General features: G+C 37.8%; 1 protein-coding gene across 1 annotated transcript in view; it reads left to right on the top strand.

The window, feature by feature from the left end:
- Positions 1–2,468: 2,468 nt before the first annotated feature.
- The window catches only part of lhx5 (LIM homeobox 5), a 96,799-nt gene continuing 74,944 nt past the window's right edge, over positions 2,469–24,323 (top strand). Inside the window, exons 1-2 of the mRNA XM_055180507.2 lie at positions 2,469–2,778; positions 2,866–2,948. Of these exons, the coding sequence (XP_055036482.1) occupies positions 2,869–2,948 (80 nt within the window). The 5' untranslated portion in view covers positions 2,469–2,778; positions 2,866–2,868. The remainder of the gene's footprint in view (positions 2,779–2,865; positions 2,949–24,323) is intronic.

Below are 24,323 nucleotides of genomic sequence, written 5' to 3' on the forward strand. Positions count from 1 at the left end.
ATTATTGCAAGGTTTTGTGTGTATTGGAGTCAGCAAGTTAAACCAGACAGATTTGCAAGGGGGAAGGAAGATGGTAAGACCTTGGAACTTCTTCGGCAGTGGGAGAGATTGGTAGAGGAGAATGGAGTGTTGTATCGTCGATTTGTGGATACAAGACAGGGCCAAATTAAACAGGTGCTCTTACCGCAGAATTTGAGGGAGGAAGTTCTTCGAGGGCTACATGATGAACACGGACATCAGGGTGTGGAACGCACCTTTAAGTTGGTTAGAGCCAGATGCTATTGGCCAGGCATGTTTCAAGACATTGAGGCTTATTGTAGGCAGTGTGAGAGATGTATTGTGGCAAAAGCTCCTGTGCCAAAACTGGTAACTGAAACAGGTAATTTATTAGCTAGAAGACCATTTGAAGTGGTAGCTATGGATTTTACAGTTTTGGAACCTTCTAGTGATGGTAAGGAGAATGTTTTGATTTTCACTGATGTGTTTTCAAAATTTGTGGTTGCAGTACCTACCCGTGATCAGAAAGCCGTAACGGTAACAAAATCGTTGGTGCGGGAGTGGATCCATAAGTATGGAGTTCCCCAACGAATTCATTCAGAACAGGGGAGGTGTTTTGAGGCAGAGGTTGTTCGGAACTTATGTAAGATGTATGGGATTAAGCAGAGTCGAACTACTCCTTACCATCCGCAGGGCAATGGCCAGTGCGAGAGGTTCAACCGTACTCTGCATAATTTGTTGCGAACTCTTTCACCATTAAAGAAAAGGAGATGGGTAGAATATCTACCGGAAGTAGTTTTTGCTTACAATACAACTGAGCATGCGAGCACTGGCTATAGTCCATATTTTTTGGTTTTTGGGCAGCCGCCAAAGTTACCAGTGGATATTTTGTTTGGGGTAACCCAGACAGATTTTGGTGAGACAGTTGATGAGTGGGTGGTGGGGCATCAGGAGCGAATTAAGGAGGCTTATCAAAAAGCAAGGGAACAAATGGAGCATGCTGCTGAAGTAAGGAGAAGACTGGTTGGTCCACCTTCGTTGCAGAGTTCTTTACAGGTGGGTCAGTTGGTTTATCGTAGGAACCATAGTTTTGCAGGAAGACACAAGATTCAGGATGTGTGGATGCCTAGCCCTTTTAAGGTGATAGCTCGGCCAGATGATAGTAAAGCTGTGTATACAGTTGTTCCGGTGGATGGGTCTGGCCCACCTAAAAATGTGCATAGAACAGAATTAAGACCTTGTGGCCCAGCGGTAGTGGGGTCAAGTGACCAGGATATGGAAAGCTGCAGTGGTGCAGTCTCTGATAGTGATTCAGATGAAGCATGGGTTGTTAGGAGGGTTCCACCTGAACCACCATTGGGGGAGGGGAGTCAATTGAAACTTGGATTATGCAGTGAATCCATTTCGGACTCGGAGGATGTAGAAGAGCCTCAACATTTTGATGTGGTTCAAATACCTGAAATGCAGTTGCGGCGGTCTAGTAGGCAAACAGCAGGAAGGCATTCTAATCCATTTCATTTACCTAGGTCAGTAGTGTCTAATGATGGGGATGTTGGGAGCACGGGGTGATTAATGGCACTTAAATTATAAAGGGTTATTAAAGAGTGTTTTTTATGTGTGGTCAAAAAAAAATGAATTAAAGGATCATCGGGACGATGATCGATTGGTGGGGGGGTGAATGTAATGGTCGTGACCGCTGTAATGCATTTACGGTAAATAAGGGTACTCCCATATGCATTTACGGTAATCCAATTATATAGGGGGATTACGGTAGTAAGCATGGAGTGTTTTTATGAATGGAGTTGTAATGGCGGTGTGCACGCGAGTAAACAACGCCGAGTAGACAACGCCGTTTGGTGGCTGTTCTTCCTTATTTAAGGCAATGATGAAGGGTTGTACCTGTGCGATGAGACATTTGTTGTAGCTGCTGCCAGGTATGTGATGTGTAGCTATAGTGCATTGTTACGGTGTTTTGTAAATGTTTTTTTGTGCTTTGATGTATTTAAATGTATTGTAGTGTATTCGGTATTTAAGTAATGCATGTATTTAAATGTATTGTAGTGTATTTGATATTTGGGTAATGCATGTATTTATGGATGATGTGTTTTTATTGTTAAATGTTGGGTGTAAGATTAATGGTGATTTCTGGCTGTGTTTTAGGAGCTGGCCTATGTCACTGTTTTGAGGCTTTAGATATAATATATAAACCCAATGTGTTTCTAAATCCACTTGTGAGGTACTTAAAAGTGTTTGCCCATTGTAATATACCCACATGCACTTGCTACCAAAGAAGCCTATTTATGTGTTATTTTATTATGGTTGGATTGTGAATAAATAACCATGAAAAAGATGATTATGGGACTGAGGAGTTTGTTTGTTTATGCTATGTAGGCTTTACATTACACAATCAGATTCACTGAATTATGCTAAAAGTGGTACCGTCAGAGGTTAAAAATATAATGGTTAACTCTAGAGGAGCTAAAATGAGCATCTTTTCAAAAAAAGGGGAGTGTTCCTTTAGTTTAAAACAATACAAGCCTTATAGCCATAGCTGTGTGTCTCGCGTAAACATAAGTTATTTAAAATGTGTTTATATCAAAAAGATTAAAATAATAGTGCCAAAACAGTAGAAAACAACAAAACGATCTTTCCACACAGGTTTCTAGACACGCCCACTGCCCAGCCGCCAATTACCATTGGTTGGTCACATATTGTAGTCCCGCCACATTGTACACGCCAAAAATTACAGAGCTCGTGGTCGGCTGCTAAAAACTGAAAAATGTGAGGTTGAATGCACCACAATGTTCAAACTTTTCAAATACACAAACAATGACCTAACTACAACTGCATCTACATCTATTTTTACAGTCTATGATCTTCACATTAAGAAGAAGAAAGAACTTTATCATCGACAGTTTACACATCAACGTGTCTCACAGCCACCTGTTAAGGTAAATTATGTTATAATTCACTTCGTAAGCACTAGGTGTCACTCTAAAGCATCAGATTATCTCAAGAGCTATTGTTTTAGAAAATCATTCTGAAGGGGCATTTATATGAAGTTATATGAAGGTTTTTGAGGTCTCCCTCCGATTTACGATTTATAACAACCATAGACTGTTATAACAACCGGATGGGGTTACAACACCGGCGCTACATTCCACATAACAGTTAAGTAAACAATTACATACAAAAATTAGTTTTTAAATATTGCATTAGCTCATCTATAACAAATTAATGCTGGAATAAGCAGACAGCACAGACATGCATTAAACATACGAGTGTTTTATCAAGGTGACTTGCAGTACCCGGATGAGCAATGTTATCTTTTATAACGGTTGTTATCGGGATAAGTAACAGTCCTCAAAAACGGACCAATCAGAATCAAGCATTCCACAGAGCTGTGTTTCAAGGAAATAACCTGTTAAATAAATAAAGTGTTATATAAATATATTTGACCCTCCTTTGGCTGTTTTGGCATGATCTTAGTCATTATTAAAGAAATCAAGGATGTATTTTACACAATGTTCTTCAGGATGATTTTATATAGAAATCACACAAAAATGATTAGCTGGTTTAATATAGTCACAGTATTATTTGGGTCTGTGTTTTGTAAATAAACAATCAAAGTCTTTGCTATGCTATGTCCTTATTTTGAAGGCCAAATAAACTTGTGCGTGTCTGTGAGAGAGCACACTGAAGTGTATAAAGAGTACTGTAAATTAAATTGTGGACAGAGATTCATATGTTTGTAGGTGTAGTATTGATCTCTGTGTATGTGTGTGTGTGTGTGTGTGTGTGTGTGTGTGTATTGGTAGCAAACCAAGACTAGACGGTTTTAGCAATATGTTGGTTTTATGGAAAAAGAGAGTTATACCTACCAATTGAAAAATGGTATTTCTGGATCTTTTTGGCGAATAGTCCATAAGTACAGGAAGGAAAAGTGCTCAGGGGGGGAAAAGAAAAGAAAGCTTATGTTTGCTCAACTGAGAGGTATGAGGATAAAGACATATACTTGTGGAAAAAAAGAAAAGTGCTTGTTGAGCTCTGGCAAAAGAAAATAGTTTGTGTGTGTGTGTGTGTGTGTGTGCGCAAGTGTGAGAGAGGTTGAAATCGAGTGAGAGAGTGAAAGAGGTGAGCTGGAGGTTTTAATGTGGCCGTTTGTCGTGTTTATGTGGCTGTGGCGCTGCTCTCTCCTGCTCTCTGTATTGATGGCAGTGCAGCCAGGCTGTAATTGATGGCGCCATATTGCTGTACTCCGGCAAGTGTAATGGGCCGAGACATAGAAGCAGAGAGCACAGCAGGAAACCTCTTTAACCCTTTACAGGCTCACACACTGGCACCCCTAAATGTGTGTTTGTCCCTGTTAGGGAATAAGAGGGGCAGCATCTATTACAGGTAGATCAACTTTTGATAGTGTAAAATTGTTCGAATGGGACAAACTGCTATAAGCTTTCTCAGAGTTTGCTTTAAATACAAAAAAAGCACAGGACCAGATAAAGTGCATTTACAATCTTTATATGATTGTCTATAGCTACACACTAATTTAAACTTGAGTATTCCTTTTTTTTTTTGCTTAAAATAGTGTTTTCTCTAAAATCTTGCCACAACTCTCTTCATATTGACCAAACAAAGGTGAATTTTGGCTGGGTGATTACCAAAACCAACCTATAGGGGGCAGTGTGTCTCCACTGCGCCATCCCTTCTTGGCTGCTGAAACTGGTACCCAGTTTCCATCTCCACACATGCCTTGCCTGTGGCATCCTGCATCTATGTGTGAATATCTTTGGCAGCGTGCAGTGGGAAGGACCCGTCAGCCAGCACGCTCCTACTGCTGCGAACATATTTGTTTGCTTGACTGTTTGTTTCTATTTTTGAGAGTTTGACTTAACCTTAGTCATTAGCAGGGCAGATTTATGGTAATTTTCATTGTTTATTCACATGTTTATTCATGGGGCTGTATGCTTCCATAATGGTGACGGTGCTAATTTATGCAGAGATGCTGTATATTGTGTGATTCTGGATGTCTGGCGTCTCTTAAGATCTATTAAATCGAACGTCTATATGATGTTGAACTTATAGCATTGATAATACTAACTTGCATTGCGTAATGACCACAATAATTCAGCAGATTTTTCAAGCAATGTATGTAATTGAATATTTGTTCTGTGGTCAGCGCCTGCAATTTTCTATGTAATAAATATAAAATTTAGTATAATAATATAATATATGCATTTATGTCAAATAAGTGACACGCACTTGAGAGTACATCTCAGTTTATTATCAGACAAACATGCATTATATATATATATATATATATATATATATATATATATATATATATATATATATATATATATATATATATATATATATATATATATATATATATATATATATATATATATATATATATTAAAGATATGTCAATAGAAACTTGATAAATTGGTATGAGAAAGTATGGATAAGGTACAGACAACTTGTTTCTTACTTATTATCTGAACATTAAGTACACAAAAAATAAAGCCTTGATTTACTTAAAAATATAGTGCATCATTTTTACATCAATTTTTTTTTGTAAGTTTCACATGGAATTTTAAGCAACTTATGCAAAAGTGGATGCAAAAATGATGCAGTATATTTTTAAGTAAATCCAGCGTATTATTTTTTACAGTGCACACTTAGTAAGCAGCAAAAAGGATGAAGGTTGTACTTATGCATACAACAAATCAGTGTCTCTATCATACACTTACTTTCTTTTTTTTATTAAGAAAAATAGAACGTAAGGTGTAAAATAACACTTGCCAATATCCATATCCAAGTGTGAACCAGCAAGAAAGAAACACAGAGAAATAATAAAAATTTAACTTTTTAGATATCTAGTTGGGATAAACAAACACACTACAAAAAAATCTGGGTTATTTTAACCTAGCATTGGGTCAAAAAGGACAACCCCAGCTGTTGGGTTCAATTGTTTATTAGAAAATTATTATATTAGATCTAAAAAAAAAGGGTTAAACCAACCCAGCATAGGTTAAATCACAACCTAGCAGGTTCAGGTTGAACTGTAAAAAAAAATCTGCAGAAATTACAGTATTACTTGGTACACTGTAAAAAAAATTCTGTAGAAATTACAGTGTTTCTTGCAGCTGGTTGCCGGTAACTTACCGTAGATTTAAATTTATGTTATTTACTGGCAACATTTTGTTCAAAGTTAAATGAACATTAAACATTACAAGTCTTATTCTTTACAGAGTAAAACTAAAAGCATCAAGCAAAACATTCTGGGAAATAAATCTGAAGCAAAAAAAAAGAAAAGGTTGATGATGATTTCTGGTTCCCAGAATGCTTTGCATGAGGCTGTTACTGTATAGTTTTATTCTGTAAAGTTAAAGACTTGTTAATATTTAAAATTGATTTAACTTTGAACAAACTCTTAAATATTCATAAATTAAAATCTACAAGATACCGTCAACCAGCTGCAAGTAACACTGTAATTTCTACAGAATTTTTTACAGTGGAGCTGCCAGTAACTTTACTGTAGATTTTACATTTATGTTATTTACTGGCAACAGTTTGTTCAAAGTTAAATGAACATGAACAATTTTCACTCTTTATCTTTTACAGTAAGTTACTGGCAACCAGCTGCATAATTACATATAACCCAGCATTTTATAGGTCTCCGTTGTTACAGACAGAATACTCAAATAATATTGAGCTCGCTGTATCTCAGAGCAAACAGGCAAATAAAGAGTACTCCATGTGTTTGCTACAAAATGCTTCCAGATAATCGATCTCCCATAATTCACTCAGGGTTATTTACCCAGAAGCCTTTATCATGCTCTCTTCAGCCATAATATTGCTTTGTATAAAACCTGATATCAAATACAATTTCACTGCTTTATTGTCACAACTTTAACACAATAGCTTAACTACTTTTGCCCCAGATTTGTAATTTTTCACTACTGCAATATACAGTAGTCACCTCTCTGTATCTCCTTGTGTTTCCTTCTCTGTCCCTCTTACCCCTTTCCACCTTCTGGCATTTCCCCAGGTGTTGAGGCCAATAGAGGAAGTGCTATTTTTACTAGTCTGATCTCACACCTTTCACCCTCCTTCCCATCTCCGTGTGAGGCATATGTGGCACGAGTTGATCTGATGAGAGGCCTGAATTTAGCACGCACGCAATGCTTTTCAGCTCTCTGCCAGCTTTTGATACCAACCTATGAAGGTATCAGGTGTTTTTTTTAAACATCTCAGAGGAACATCTGTTATCAGCTGTTCACTTTTTCTATCTAATGGAGACACTGTTATGTTCATTTAATCATTTTCATCCTTTTCTTTTTTTACCTTTTGTACTACCTTGCACACTGTATACTTCAGTACACTAGCTTTGTCTCTCTTCGTCTGCGCTCCCCTGTCCCCCCCTCAATCCGTTGCTCTGCGCCTGTAGATGCAGTTTCTGCACGCGCTCTCTGCTTATCACAATGCGAGTGCTGATTGTTGGCCTGTCTCTCAGTTTGACTGACAGCTCCGGCTTTGCGGCGGAACGCCTGATTTTGTCAATGTTTGTCTGTGAGGCCTTATCTCCAAAACCTTATATTAACTGCCTCGACAGTTAGTGTAGCCAGTCTCCCCCCATCTCTCCTGCTCTTCTTTTGCTCATCCTCTTATTTTGTCCTCTTTTTCCTTTTCTGCTTCCTTCCCCTCTTTTTTATTTCCCCTGACTGTGTATCAGCATTTGCTGTGTCTACACTGCAAATTCATTCTTTTAATCAGTGTTTAGGTTTATGTTCTTGTTTTTTACAGTATAAATATCTAGTATTGAAATGAGCTGAATATATATGAAGAGTTTGGTTCCAAAACGCAATAAATCCATCTTGACTAATTTCGGTAAAACATGTTTTCTATACCAAGAAAGTGACAAGATGAAAACCACTATTTTCTGTTACAAACTTTCACATAGCATCTTTAGATTATAATAACATTAAAAATTCAAATTTATAATTTGATTTTAAAAGATTTATTATAAAAACTGATTCTTTTTTCCACAAAATGCTATAAATATATTGAATCAATATATAAATGTGCATTCATCTTTGCCATGTTATATTAATTTAGTTGACTAGTGCTATACACTGATTAAAAAAAGAAAAACATTAATGGTATTAATCAAAACACTTACTTTGTCATATTAAGAACACTGTCATGGCTGCTGTCATCCTTGGGACGTCGGCGCTGAACATTTTTGACACTGATCAGCTGTAAAATGTTTTGGTCCTGCTCGATTTTTGTTGACTTTGAGTAAAATAATGGAAAGTTTTTCATAAGATCCCTTGGGGTCAATGTGTTAGCATGACAGAAACTTGATGCTGTCTTGTAAGAACAAGCAACAGCCGACATTTTTCAGTCGCCTGAGTGGCTACGTTTCTTCGCCCCAGAAAACCACCTCAGGTTTATCAATGCCATCAAAAGTATTATTTTGTTTTTGTTTGTTTGTTAATCACAAAGTACAACGTAGATGAGGAAAACTAGGATTCTGCATGTTTTCAAGGCGCCACCATTGTTGTTTACAATGCGTGGAATGGTGTGCTGTGATTTGTTGAGCGGATTTATTGCATTCTGCAGAGAAGGAGTGGCGGCGTTTATCGCATTTTGGAAAAAAGGGAGAAAAGATGACAGAATAACACGGCGGATATTGGATTTTGCGTAAAATTAAGAATTTACTTTTTAATACTGACCTGATACAATACTGATTTTGGCGGCAACTTATTATTTTTTTAAATGCCGTTTATCGCCTTTTGGAACAAAACTCTTTATTATTTTACACTTATTATTGTTTAAAATCACATTATAATGATAACTATAACTATACAAAATATCGTTTTAAAAATTGTTTTATATTAAAGACAAAAGCGGAGTTCACACCATAACTATAACGATAAAGATACAATAAGCGATATCATTGTGGTCACTTACTAAACGATTTTTTTCACCTGATGAACAATAAACCATTGACAGCCAATCAAATCTATGTGCACGCGCACTTAAAATGACAATGGAAAAGCACAATGCGGAGGTCTATAACATAAAATTACCTCACGTATCCAGCGCTGATGCAGTTGCTGTGAAATTCACTACGTAATGATTTTTTCCTACCACACTGACTACCCCAAAAGGTAAGATATTAACTTAGATTACACAAACTAGATTTACTATTTAGACTTACGAGAAAAGCATCGTGTTGAGGACATCTGCTGGTTACCCACTGTGTAAATGCAACAAGAACAGCAAATTTACATATTCAGTGACATGTAAACAATTGCAAAAGTTTTTATTACAAGAAATTTCTAATGTCTAAAAGTTAATGTCATTAATGGCAATTATTTGCGCGAGTGCCCCTCGCATGAGCGAATTAGCATAAAGTAGGCTAATCGTTATAATGTGGACGCTAGTTATAGTTAACGTTATATTTATCGTTATAATGTGAACGGCTCTTTACACTTTTTGCAAACTTTTCATACATTAAGCGCAACCCTTACTATTTACTATTTAAGAATAAGATTATATTATTTTTTTTCCAATGTAAAGTGTAAGCTAACCTAAACTAGGGGTTACCCCCCTTCCTTCCATTTATTTTCATTAATTTTTTATAAAGATACATTTATACTGTGATATAGATAAATAGTAAGTGTGATGTCATAAAAATAACATATTGTTTTCAAACTTAAAGAATTTTGTACAATTGTTGCTTTATTTCTTTCTTTAAAATTTTCTGGGGCTCGGATCCCAGTTTAAAAAGCCCTGACCAAAAAAACTTTATTATTTTGTTCAATTCAATGTTTCAATTTGTGACTCTGATTATTTTATTATTTTCCCTGCAATAAAAGTAAATGGGTTTCGAGGCTTTAAGTCATCAATACAGTACTTTATCATTTGTTGGACACTTTTTAGGTGATTTATTCTTTAAAAATACAATATATAATAAAAAATACATTTGGAAAACTATTTACTTTTAAATAGCTTGTGAAATACTGCCACTAAATTGGTCTTTTTATAAAACACATAATTTTATACAACGTCAAACAACTAAAAATGTTCAGGGCACTTTTACATATGAAATTCAGGTTTCATTATCATTTATTTTAGCTGAATGACATGAAAGAGCATGCACGACATGGATGTGAAAATTGGGTAAATCAGCGTTTCTATCTGTAAAGTAGATCCAGAGGTTAGCAGATCACCTTACACTTAGTGAAATCCAATATGGCTCTAATTCTAGTACTCTTACATGTCAAAGTCAATAAGCAGACAATCCTTTACTACTGAGATTATGCAATTACATTCAATTAACAAAGTTCTCTCTCTCTCTCTCTCTTTCTCACACACATACACACACAATCGCAGACATTCCCGTGCAGTTTGTGCATGAGAATCAACATAAAATTAAGGGAAGAAATTAAAGGTTTTCGAAAAACCCTTAGAGATGTTTCTGATGAAATGTAGTTAAAGTAAGACAACAAAGCTGTGATTAAGTAAACAGTGTTTAGACACAATGATTTAGTAAACCGTCATTGAAAGAATTTACTTCTGTTTCGATAATTACACACCGTATCTTCTTCATAACAGAGACTGTTAACAAATATCTAATATTAATACGTGGATTAAATATGCTTTCGGCTTCTTGTGTAAATGCTTATTGCATTCATATTATTTGTAGACGGGTATCAAATTGCCTTTTTTTGTATCTTTCCTGAATCTGAACAGCAACAAAACAACACTTGTAATATTTGATACGATTTTTTCCTTTGCAGCTCTGAACATAAATGGTTCTTCTATGATGGTGTCTGTCTGTCTGTCTCTATTATCTTTAAAATGAAAATTAAATGAATGAACCGAACAAATTGTTATACATTATTTTGTATGAAATTCTAAGAATAGAGGAGAATAAATAAATAGTACTGTGTGAGGGTTCACAAGATGCTAATTATGTGTGCTTAATAAACAAAGTGAAAAATGAGGAAATTTAATCACTTGGCAATTAAAAAAACTAAGAAGGTGTTTAGAGACCATGCATTTAAAGGCTCATTCATTAACCAGGTGAAAGTGCAAGTCTATCTTTGTACAGATTATATTTTTACATTTCTATGCCGTGTTTCAGATATGCCGTCTGTATGTGCTTCAATTTATCCAATTAAGCGTGTGCGCTCATTAGCTTTGAGCCTGTTGATCACAGGTTATGCATGTAGTTCAGTCTCTGCAACCTAAGGTGCAAATCTGAAGCGTTGATAGAAAATTAAAATTGTATTCAACATGCATAGCAGGGCACGCTGTCACGTTTTTTAGGGTAAGTTGTCACAATGGAACCTGCCATGAAAGTGCTTTTTATGGCAATATTTAAACTGTAACTCTAACCCTTAGTACACCAAAGAAACACTTACTATATAACAATGAACAGTGTTTAATGTATGACTTTCATTTTCCACCCCCTGATCTGATGTTTAATGCCCTTCCCTTAAGGTTATTTTTTAATTTTGTAACAAAGTTGACCCTTGCTTTAATCTATCCTAGTGTCGTTTATATGTGTGCACTGTTTACGCAATACCAATAGCAAAAATATGAAATTTTAGGGTGGCAGGTAGAGTTGTTGAAAGCAAAATCGTACAGTATACGTGCACCTTTGTGGTGTGTCTGTATGTTTGTGTGGCACGGTGCTTTGTCAGTCGAGATATGCTAACATGCCTGTTTCATTGTGCATGTGTTGCTGTTCTTTGAGTCTGTATGAATAGAGCTCCTGTCTTCGCAGAGAGGAACATGCCAGTCATCCATGTCTCTCTGACCTATACCGTCCCTCACCAAACCTCACCGCAAATAAAACTAGCAAATAATAAGGAAGAACTAACAAACTGAGCGCAGCACTAGTGCGATCAGAGATATGTTGCTGTGTTTTTCTTGTACCTTCACCTGTGACCTCTATACTGACCTGAAATCAGCACAGCAAACTAAATTCTGAAGGCCATTCTTGCATTATGGCATGTGCTTGTGGTGGCCTTGGGACTTCTGGAGGTCACGGTAATGACCTTCACTTTGATGGCATTTGCAAAAGCAATTTTAAATACCGTCATCGCCAACATTTATTTTTTTAAACTTACTCATATCTTACAAAAGGACATTCTTTGGACCAATCTTGTATCTCATATGCATTTTTATTTGTAGCGTCACACAGTCTGTGTTCATCCTCTATGTTTTCTGCATTTCTTTTCCTCTTTCCAACCAGTCTTTCCCCTTCTCACTCCATCTCATCCTTTTTCCTCCCTTTTCTTGCCTTGCGCTCTCTCTCTTTCTCTCTCTCTCTCTCTCTCTCTCTCGTTCCATGGCTTGGTAGTGATTGACACTTACAAATTACCCCGCGGTGGAGGCATTGTGTGTGACCCTTCTCTCTCTCATCTCCAGCGAGCCCGCCGTTTTGTCATCTAATTACTGTGAATCCCCGGCCTGTTCCCCACTGCTGAATTTTTAATGGGCCTGCCTGCCTGCCAGCCTGGTTGTCCACTCCCCAAACTCAAACACCCCCTCTCTTCCCACCTGACAGGCCTGTGCCTCCTCTCTCCTGGCTGTGCTAGCTCTCGTTCAACTTGTGTGTGTGTGTGCGTGTGTGTGTGTGTGTGTGTGTGTCCTTATTCAGTCTCCTCTATCAGTCTGTCTTCATGTTATCAAGGCGTGTCCTCTAAGCACTGGTTACCATCACTGACTGAATGAGCTGCCCACCTGAATAACCCAGTGTAAACTTTCTGCTTCCTCTCATTGTAATCTATTTATTTAACTCTTTCAACCATCCATAATTTTTTTTAAGTTATATTTCTGGGCTTTTATACCTTAATTTATATAAGACTGTCTGTATGTGTGCATGTCTGTCTGTCTGTCGTTCTATTGTTCTATGTTGGTCTGTCTGTCTGTCTGTCTGTCTGTCTGTCTGTCTATCTATAAAATTGTGAGTGTCCCATATTTCCTTATGTATTATCCTATCTGTCTGTCTCTCTCTAAACTTGTAAACATATATTTTACTTTCTTTCTTTTTGTCGGTCTGTCTGTCTTCCTCTCTGTCTGTCTGTCTTTTTTCTTTCTTTCTTTCTTTCTTTCTTTCTTTCTTTCTGTCTGTTTTCTTTCTTTCTTTCTTTCTTTCTTTCTTTCTTTCTTTCCTTTTGTCTGTCTGCCTTTTTCTGTCTGTCTGTCTGTCTTTCTTTCTTTCTTTCTTTCTTTCTTTCTTTCTTTCTTTCTTTCTTTCTGTCTGTCTGTCTGTCTGTCTGTCTGTCTGTTTTTCTATCTTTCTTTCTTTCTATCTTTCTTTCTTTCTTTCTTTCTTTCTTTCTGTCTTTATTTCTGTCTTTATTTCTGTCTGTCTGTCTGTCTGTTTTTCTGTCTGTCTGTCTGTCTGTTTTTCTATCTATCTTTCTGTCTGTCTGTCTTTCTGTCTGTCTTTATTTCTGTCTGTCTGTCTGTCTTTTTTATTTCTTTCTGTCTTTTTTCTATCTTTCTTTCTTTCTATCTGTCTGTCTGTCTGTCTTTATTTCTGTCTGTCTGTCTGTCTGTCTGTCTGTGTTTCTGTCTGTCTGTCTTTTTTCTTTCTGTCTGTCTGTCTGTATTTTTTCTTTCTTTCTTTCTTTCTTTCTTTCTTTCTTTCTTTCTTTCTTTCTTTCTTTCTTTCTTTCTTTCTTTCTTTCTTTCTTTCTTTCTTTCTTTCTTTCTTTCTTTCTGTCTGTCTGTCTGTCTGTCTGTCTGTCTGTCTGTCTGTCTGTCTGTCTGTCTATCTTTCTCTCTTTCTGTCTGTCTGTCTGTCTGTCTGTCTGTCTGTCTGTCTGTCTGTCTGTCTTTTTTCTTTCTTTCTTTCTTTCTGTCTGTCTGTATTTCTGTCTGTCTTTCTTTCTTTCTTTCTTTCTTTCTTTCTTTCTTTCTTTCTTTCTTTCTTTCTTTCTTTCTTTCGTTCTTTCTTTCTGTCTGTCTGTCTGTCTGTATTTTTTTCTGTCTTTCTTTCTGTCTTTCTTTCTGTTTGTCTGTTTTTCTGTCTGTATTTCTGTTTGTCTGTCTGTCTGTCTGTCTGTCTGTATCTCTGTCCTTCTTTCTGTCTTTTTTGTCTGTCTGTCTGTTTTTCTTTCTTTCTATTTTGTATCATTTCTGTCTGTCTGTCTGTCTGTCTGTCTGTTTTTTTTTCACTTTGAATCATATCCATCTATCTATCTATCTATCTATCTATCTATCTATCTATCTATCTATCTATCTGTCTGTCTGTCTGTCTGTCTGTCTGTCTGTCTGTCTGTCTGTCTGTCTGTCTGTCTGTCTGTCTGTCTGTCTATTCCTCGTGTTGTAATCTGTTGTCTGTCCCATCACATTTTAGATCTGCCAAGTATCAACTCATGCTACAGTACAGCATACTACTGCATCAGATCAGAGAGGCAGCAACACCGGACAGGGCTAATAAATTCAATCTGAAACAGTAAGCTGTATCTTACTGGAGCAGCAGGCAGCTCTGTGATCTACAGTCCCAGTGTGACTGTAGTTCTGCTGCAGAGATGTGAGATGAAGATGAAGCGTGGTGCTCTGCATCGGGCCCAGGACTTATGCCGAAATCCCATTTTTTCCCCTAGAGATACTCACGCTCAGCACACAGCAAAGAAAGCATGAAGACCTGGAGTGAAAAGCCAACAGGAAGAATAAAATAGGAAAAAATCAGAGCTCCCACAATCCCCAGCAGGGTGTCACTGGGCGCCTAGACCTTAGCCGGCAGGAAGTCCCCTGTCGCTGGTACTAAAGTAGCTAGAAATCATCAGACCTTATCGGCCTGAAACTAGAGAGAGTGAGAAAGAAATGGAAAGTGAAGAAAACAGAGGGCGAAGGAACAAAAAAGGAAAGAAATTTGATTGAGAGACTGCACAGAAATGTAGGAAAGAAGGGGAAAGAAAGAAATGGATTGGGGAATGGGCATACAGATGATGAAATGTAAACAGAGTAAACAGAAAAGAAAACAAGAAATTGTGATGCATGGGTTTAGAAGGGGATATACCTTTCTCCTAAGCAATTTTTGAAGGGGGCATAAATAATACAGCTAAAATTGTACTTTTAGGGATTTGTTTACACATAGAAAAGCCTAAAATTATTTTCAAAACCACTTATTTATTGGAATGTTTTTGAAAATACGTTAAAAATACTCATAAAAACATAATTTGGTTTAACGAACAGATAAAGAAAAAGCTACGTGCCCTTACAAGCAAAGTTACGTAAAGTCAGCCAATCAGATTTAAGCTTGTTGGTGCATGTGATATTCTTGCTTGTATGTTTAACCCTGAGCAATGCAATAGTGATATAGTCATTTCTGCCTCTAGCAAGTGCCATCAATAGAAGTTGAAGGAAAAAATAGAACAAGGAGAACAAAGAGATGAATGGGTAAAAGGAGAAAGAGGGACATAAACAATGGCAGTGATAATTCGTGCAGTCCAGATCTACCATTATGTGAGCTCAATATTTCTGATTAAATTGTTATATATAAAACACGTCCTACATAATATTCAATGTGTGTTTGAGAGATAGGCGAGAGAGTTTGACCGTGGGTTGGAGTCTGTTTACCCTGTTTATCAGGTCTGTGGTGGGCAATAACATCATAATGCTTCATTTGACCGCTCGATGGCCTCCTGAAAAATAAATAACTCACTACTGCCAGGGGTGTTAGATTGAGTTCACGTTTAACGGGGCACCCTGCCCCACGGCCCCCTGGGAAAGGGATGGGGCGTGGCCGCCGGGCGCACAGCGAGCTCATTACCGTGTCACGGGTGAGGAGAAATATTGGCCTCGTAAATGACTGAATGAGCGAGAGAGTAGAATGGAGAGGTATCGGACACGGAGCGATAGAGAGAGAAAGGGGATGGAGGGAGGGAAAGAGTGGGGAAACAAATGACTTAGCCTGGAGAGATAGCAGTCAATCAGTCATCTTTAAACAAAAGCAGTGCTGCCCCAGAGAGCGTTTAAGAAGTGCTTATTTAATTAAAAGTCCTTCTCTCCATATTTATGGCCATCCGCCTTCAAATATTAACCTTTTGGGCTGGGACGAGCCCTGTCGAGTGAAAGTGGATTTGTGGAGGGGTTCTTCTTTAACTGCTTTTCCCAATAGATGTGGATGTTTTGTCAGCATCAATAAAGATGAGCGTGTAACTGGGTGTTACAATGACTGTGTTGGTCCTAATGCTGAATTACTCTTACTGTGGGTTCACACCAGACGCGAGTTCAATGATTTGTGTGAGTAGATTACATACAAAGTCAATGCAAAGACGCGATCAGAGGCGTCCTCGCGTGAGGCAATGCGAATGACGTGATATGGGCGGCGCGTTTGCGGCGAAAACATGCGTTATTCGCCTCAAACACATCTTCGCTCAAGTTGAAAATATTCAACACGAGCGAAAAATTTGCATGAAACGAAGTTAAATTATGCAAGTAATCGCAATGACCCGCATTTGGTGTATGTAGCATTACTGTGGGTTTTCACCAGACGCGAGTTTAACGATTTGCGCGAAGTAGATTACATACAAAGTCAAACTAGAGGACGCGATCAGAGGCGTCCTCTAGTGGGGCGATGCAAATGACGCTATGTGGGCGTCGCGTTTGCCGTGAAAACATGTGTTATTCGACTCAAACGCGTCTTCGTCCAAGTTGAAAATATTCGAAATACTAATTTTTAACTCTGTATCTTGTAAACATAATTTGGCTCAACGAACAGATAAAGAAAAAGCTACGTGCCCTTACAAACAAAGTAACGTAAAGTCAGACAATCAGATTTAAGCTTGTTGGTGCATGTGATATAAACTCTCTCGCCAACTTGAGTGAAAAATTTGCCAGACACGAAGTTAAATCACGCGATTAATCTAGAGCGAGTAACGCGATGACCTGCCTTTGGTGTGTACGTGCATTACTGTGGGACACGAGTTCAACGATTTGCGCGAAGTAAATTACATACAAAGTCAATGCAAAGACGCGATCAGAGACGTCCTCGCGTGGGGCAATGTAAATGACGCGATATGGGCGGCGCGTTTGCCGCGAAAACATGCGTTATTCGACTCAAACGTGTCTTCACCCCAGTTGAAAATATTCAACTTGAGTGAAAAATTTGCATGACACGAAGTTAAATCACGCAAATAATCTAGAGCGAGTAACGTGATGACCCGCGTTTGGTTTGTACGTAGTATTACTGTGGGTTTACACCAGACGCGAGTTCAACGATTTACGCGAAGTAGATAACATACAAAGTCGATGGATATACGCGGTCAGATGTGTCCCCGCGTGGGCCGATGCGAATGATACAATATGGGCCTTAAACCCGTCTTCGCCCAAGTTAAAAATATTCAAATCAAGATACTCGCTCTAGATTACTCTCGGGATATAACTTTGTGTCATACGAATTTTTCGCTCGAAGACACGTTTGAGGCGAATAGTGCGTGTTTTCACGGCAAGCGCGCTGCTCACATCGCCTCACACGAGGACGCATCTGATCGCGTCTTTGCATTGACTTTGTATGTAATTTACTCGCACAAATCGTTGAACTCGCGTCTGGTGTGAACCCACAGTTATGTTGCTTTTGTTTGTTTATCCACATGCAAGTTCATTTTTACTACTCATATAATTTTAAGATAGATAGATTCTGATAGATTACCTCTCATTACAAAATAGATAAATCAATGCAAGATGTCATTGTTGTTACTGATATTTAGCAAATAGTTTTAAGATTATTAATCAATAACTGTCCACCTGGCTACAGAAATGCAGAAATTTTTGTGTCAGTTCAAATATATAATTTTGTTAATAAATATTTTTGTGTGAATTTTGATGTTTAGATGCCTAAAATTGAACATTCATTTAATTATCGTTTTCTTCATTTGCTTAAATACCTCTTGTAGTCGTTAAATTTAACCCTTAAAAGTTATCCTTGAACATCAAAATAACATACTAAAATGTTTTTTTCCTGTCTTCATGCCTTATAATAGATTGAATTTAACTCTACACCCTTCATTGGGTATATGCAAATTAGTCTCCGCCCCCACTCAATCACATAAGCTCAGTCTACCAGATCCACTCTCACGTCAAAACGTTTACCTGACTGGTAACACCATGCTTGTGATATAGAAAACAGGGACAGGTTCAAGCTTTAAGCAGAAATACTCAACAATGGTGTTGACTGATGAATTTGCACATGTCAAGTTTGTCAACTTAATTTTTTACCACGGGGCTTTAACATTAAGTAAGTTTGAGGTTTTGCTCAAACTTCCAGGTTGACTTGAGTGCATGCTGTCATATTGTCAACATTATCTGCCATCCTGTTTTTTTTTTGCCATTGACATTTATTGAAGCACTCCAATTGGTAGGCCACTTTGTACAGAATAATATATAGCCAGCAGATTCCAAAAGCCCTCATTAACAGCTCCAGAAACTTGGCCCGATTCAAAAGAGCAGCTTCACCTGCCATCAAAGTGCAGATTCTGGTGCAGGTTTTGGTGACTTTGCTCTCTTGTCACACACCATATGCTTGCACCTTCTGTACCCTCTCAATTCACCCTGCGTGCCATCTGCAAACGTGTCCCCGTGTTTAAGTCTACATGTGTGTGTGTTTGTTTACAACTTTAATCTTAGCACAACTCAGCATTACCTATTTTAAGGTATACACAGAAGTGTGATGACAGCTATAGTAAAAGTATTGATGAACATAACATCCATAAACTCGACAGCATCATTTTGGTTACTAAATTAAATGCAACTGTTAATACCACAGGCCAATAAACTACAATTTAGCAGATGCTGTTCAATCTGTTGCAATTTAAGGCTTGAAATAGGAACATAATGTTAAATTGTTTTGGATATCCTTTGATTCGATTGAATATGATCCCTTTTTTATTGTGTATTAGGTGCATATGTTAAAAAAGTGTAAAGCAATAAGAAATGCAAGGATTGTTGTATTCCTTTGGTAGTTCTGTGGTAAATATTTATGCATGTGGCAGACGCTTTTATCCAAAGCTACATACAATGCATCAAAGGGGAAAAAATGGGATCAAACCTATGGCCTTTGGGTTGCTAACCAGTGTTGTTTTTGGCAGCCCTTTTAGTTTTAGTCTTAGTCTTTTGGACGAAAATGCTTTTAGTTATAGTCACATTTTAGTCACTTATAAAATTGTTAGTTTTAGTCAAGTTTTAGTCGACGAAAACACAAAAAGGTCGCAAAATTGGCAGAAATGACATGCATTGTGAACGTCAGACTTATAATCATTTTCGTTCCGTCTCGTCAACGAAAACTCGAAAGCGTCTCGTCATGTTTTCGTTAGAGCCATTTTTAGCTAGTCATCATCAATTTATTGTCATAAAAAAGGTGCGTCAATGAAATAATTTCGTTATCATCATCATTGACGAAAACAACACTGTTGCTAACACAATGATCTACCAATTGAGCTGCAGTATCAAACACCAACCTGATATTAGGGATGCACCGAATCCAGATTTTTTAGGTTCGGCCGAATCCCGAATCCACCGTTTAAGATTCGGCCGAATCCGAAACCGAATACCGAATCCTACTCGCATCCTTATTCCAACACAGTAAAACACATTAATAAGGTAAAAAACGTCCACAGCAGTGTATTTTTCATTTTATTTAATTTTAACTGTACATTATGCCAGGATGACAAGTTGGAAAAACTATTTTGACAATTACCATAAGCCTATGCATAATGAAAGCGATGCGTTGCGACACGCTCGTTTTTCCAATAAGCAAGCAGCTCCGCGCTGAAAACTATATTTAACTTTGAGTGAGAAGCTCCGCTCGTCAATGTCAGTCTTCACACGGCCGTCCAATTACAGTGGAGGAGGGGCGGGACATTACCACAGGAACCAACCGGCTCACAGCTGAAGCATCACAGCTACCAAGCGCTCGGCTGAAAAACAGCTGGCATTTGGGGTCCTCAAGGCGTTTTCAGCGGTGTTTAAAAGTTTTGGTGTGTCCAGCTGACCGAAAGAAAAAGCTCATCTCCACGTCAGCACCCGATGTGTGTAATCAACGGCTGCGTGACGTCGACCAGCGTAGCGCAAGCCTAGGGTTCGGTTCGGTGGAAAAAAAATCTAGGATTCGGCCGAACCCGAACCCCGCCAAAAAGCCCAGTATTCGGCCGAAACCGAATCCTGGATTCGGTGCATCCCTACCTGATATCAGAGAAATTCGTACGTATGTAGGAGCTGGCTAATTCGTATGAATTTGTACAAAGTGAATTGTACAAAACTGTATGATTATCATAAAACAACAATAATAATACCCAACGTCACAGATGCGAAAGCTAATTGTACACAAAACTTGTACAAATTAATATGAATTAGCCACCTTGTAAAATACGTACAAACTGCAGTGAGATTGCATTAAAGAGCACCTATTGTCTAGTTCAAGTTTTAAAATTCCCTTTGGTCAGTGAGTGTGTATTAGTAAGTTGCAAAAGGTACATACCCCAAAGTAAACGATGACGCGAGTTATCGTCTCCAGCGTAAATCTCTTTTCTTGGACTAAAACAAACACACGGATTGTAGGCAACAGTTTACTTCCTGGGGTTGGTGATGTAGACAAGACCGACATGATCATAATTCCTCTCGCTTTGACTCACAGCCTTTAAAACAAACTCCTGTCAGCATTGCATTGTGAGCGAATCTTTCAAACATGGTAAGGAGCGTCACATTTCCTGCTGACATCAGAGGTATTCAGGCCAATCACTACGTACAGATTAGCTGGCCAATCAGGGACACAAAGCTTTTCAAATACGTGCGTTTCAGGAAAAGAGTGAAATCTGGAGGTACAACAATGTACAGTACGTGGAAAATAATGTGTTTTTTAAACCATAAACCATGCGAACACATTGTATTATACCAAATACACAAAATAACATTGTTTTAGCAATGAAATAGGTGCTCTTTAAAATACATTTTTACAATTGTGCATGTTTATTAAAGAAAGTAAAATATTCATAAATAAATTCAAACAGATACAAAACAGCCCATTGTTTATATAATATAATCTTAAGTGCTTGACAAAATTCAGTATTTGTTTTTCATTTTTGTAAACTGTGTTGATCCTTTGCACTGACAGGTCTTTAAATTATCCCTACATCGGAAAGAAGGTCGTTTTAGGTTGTGTGCATCTGAATATTTGACTAGACGAGAAAAAAATAAATGATGCAACAAACACAGCGAAAAAGGAACGTGATATCCCAGGGTTTGAATCGACAGCCAGGAAATTAAGTGGTACATCTAACACATTTCCAGAGGCCTAAAAATGAACAGCTGCCTCACTCTTGTGGTAATTGGACGAGCCTCTTTGACGTGTTCCCACCTAACGCTGGGCTGTTAAGCTACCAGATTCTTTATGAATCATATTTACTATGACAATATTCGCAGCCCTGCTCGCTCGGTGCTAATGCATTCAGCTCACTTCTTTCTGCTAGCTGGCACCAGATTCACACGCACACACACACTTACATGCACACAATATGTACACAAAAGTATTGTTAGAAATGTATACAGACAAAACAGATTGTATCACCTGTCAACACATAAGAGGTGCGTGAAGGCCACAAGTTGGAAAGTGGGAATGTTCTCTTGAAATCTAGTGAACAATTCAGAGTGAATTTTGTCACCCCCACAGATGCCGAGTCTCCTCACATGTGATATTGATGTTATGAGATGGCTGCTCTCTAGACTGTTAGATCAAGACGATGTGTCATTATGGATTTATCCTGTTTGTCTGTAGCCTTCTCAGATCACACCTAGAAACGGTTGATCTCCAAGAAGATGGGTGTTATATTTTTGGGGGGTTTGATTTTTCTTGCTTTGTTCAGTTTTAGTTTATTCAGACTTTACAGGGCTCCAAACTAAAATTTTTCACTAGGAGCACAGTGGCCCCCAACTGAAAATTTTAGGGGTGCAACCAGAAAATGTAGGGGCACACATTGTAAATCAACATGCTAACCAAATATTCACATTTCTACTAATTTCCACTGTATTACTAATAAATACTTTAATGATAGATGTAGAAAGTACAATGTGCTGTTTTAAATTCAGTGTCACATCACAAAAAAAAGGTCAAATTTACTGGTCGCACAAGTGCCTCGTGCCTCTGGCCTAATCACAGCCGTGATGATATAGAGCTATATCACACTCCTACTCGAGCGATATTGCTTAAAGCTCACGTAACACACGCTGTTTCTGCATTTCTGATATTAATCTGGAGTACCTATAGAGTAGTATGACATCCTTTATATCTCTGAAGAGTCTTTAGTTTAATCAGATTTATAAAAGAAAGATTAGCTTTACCGAATCTTTCCGATAACGTATGAAAAAATGAAGAAGGAGGAGTTATAACACGGGAGGAGCGAGTACGAGTCATGCAACACTATACAACACTGTTGTAACTTATGATTCACTACATGTTCGTGTCATTTATATAATATACACGCGCCTATTTCCAACATAAGACAGAAGTCTTACTTACCACGTGTAACTCGTCATGACCCGGTTCTGAAAATCCACCGCATCAAACACACACGCAAAACTCCGCTGCTAATCCGGATAATAAACTATATCCATTGTTTTCATAAGGCTGGATGTCTTCTCCTTACATCCAAAAACACACTTATTGTTGTGCCATTGTTGACTTTTGAAATTAAACAAAGCTGAGTGGCGTGATAAGCTGTTAGCAAGCTCTAGCGTCTCCCGCTGACTGACGGCAGGGCGGGGTTTTCCGGGGGAAGTTTTCCGGCGGAAGCCCATATAAAGAAGTGATACGTATTGAAAACCCCTGAAACATCAGTTAGAACCGTAATCGAAAAAAACTAGCCGAAACTTGTACGAACCCTGGCGAAGTGCATTTGGCACAGAAATACTCTGAAACACGCCCAACTGCATTTTTGACACTTTGCCTACGTTTAGCATGAGGAAACAACTCTATAACTGTGTTAATAAGTCAGAATGCTTGAAATACCATTAAACCCCCCCTTTAAGAATGCAGTAGCCTAATATTTGTATGAAATTGTGAAACATTACCTGGTCATTATCTTCGGTACTAGAGTGGGAAATTACGACAGTTGCAAGTATTCTCCAGCTACTCTAGGGGTCGCTGTTTGACAAAAACGCCGAAAATGCATAGAGCGGCTTTAACTTACAGGCTGTCGGTCTTGTCTACATCACCAATCCCAGGAAGTAAACTGTGGCCTACAATCCATGTGTTTGTTGTAGTCCAAGAAAAGAGATTTACGTTGGAGATGATAACTCGCATCATTGTTTACTTTGGGGTATGTACATTTTACATATCGTTAATGTACTAATACACACTTACACACCAAAAAAAGTTCAACTGTGAATCGGAAGATATGTGCTCTTTAAAATGATTGTATATTGATTGTATATAATAGTTTTTTAGAACTTTTAGTTTTCTAGAAGCTGTTAAATTGTAAAATGATTCGGTTGCTAAATTAAGAATATTTTTTTTATTTATTGTAGTTATTTGTTTGAAGTAACTCAGATTCATTACATTAATGAAGTTAAAAGGTCTTACATTTAAACAATTATACAAAATTTTCATTTTAGGTTTTTGGCCAAGATCATCCAGAATTTTCATCACTGATAATCGTGATTGTTGTGATTACGTCATACAGGTCACATGACGGATGTAGTATCTCTGGAATGTATCCATATTGCTATACACATATATACACATTTATTACGTATTGTTTTAATGATAAAGGTGTAAGTATTTCACCTAGTTCAGTAATGTCACAGTTTGGCATTTTGAATGCAACTTGGTCTTATGGGCTTGATTTGTTTCCTAGTTCAGTTCTCTTATCTGTACTGCATGTACAGTAGGGTTACAAGGACAAGCTGTCCACAGTCTGGTATTAGTTAACACAATGCTACACACCATAAAAATCTGGTGACAGCTATGAGTAAACAATGAGAAAGAACATGCACATTTAACAATAGATTAACCAGTATTTCATGGATGGAGGAGAGCTGAAACAGTGTGAGAAAGTTGATATTGAAGGTTTTAAATAAGTGAAATTCCTTCTATATTATACGCACAGTGGCGCCCGGTGACTTCTTTTTGAAGGCGCACGATGCAAAGCTCATCACAACATGTATATGGCCCGTCATGTGTGTGGCTCGTCATTTAAAGATATTGTGTTCGGCACGTCATGCAAACTTATGTGCATCACGTGTGATTTCAAAATACAAGCCTGCTGCAGACGCATCTAAAGGGTTTATAAGAGATG

This window comes from Misgurnus anguillicaudatus, chromosome 9, assembly GCF_027580225.2.
Source record: "Misgurnus anguillicaudatus chromosome 9, ASM2758022v2, whole genome shotgun sequence".
Classification (NCBI taxonomy): Eukaryota; Metazoa; Chordata; class Actinopteri; order Cypriniformes; family Cobitidae; genus Misgurnus; species Misgurnus anguillicaudatus.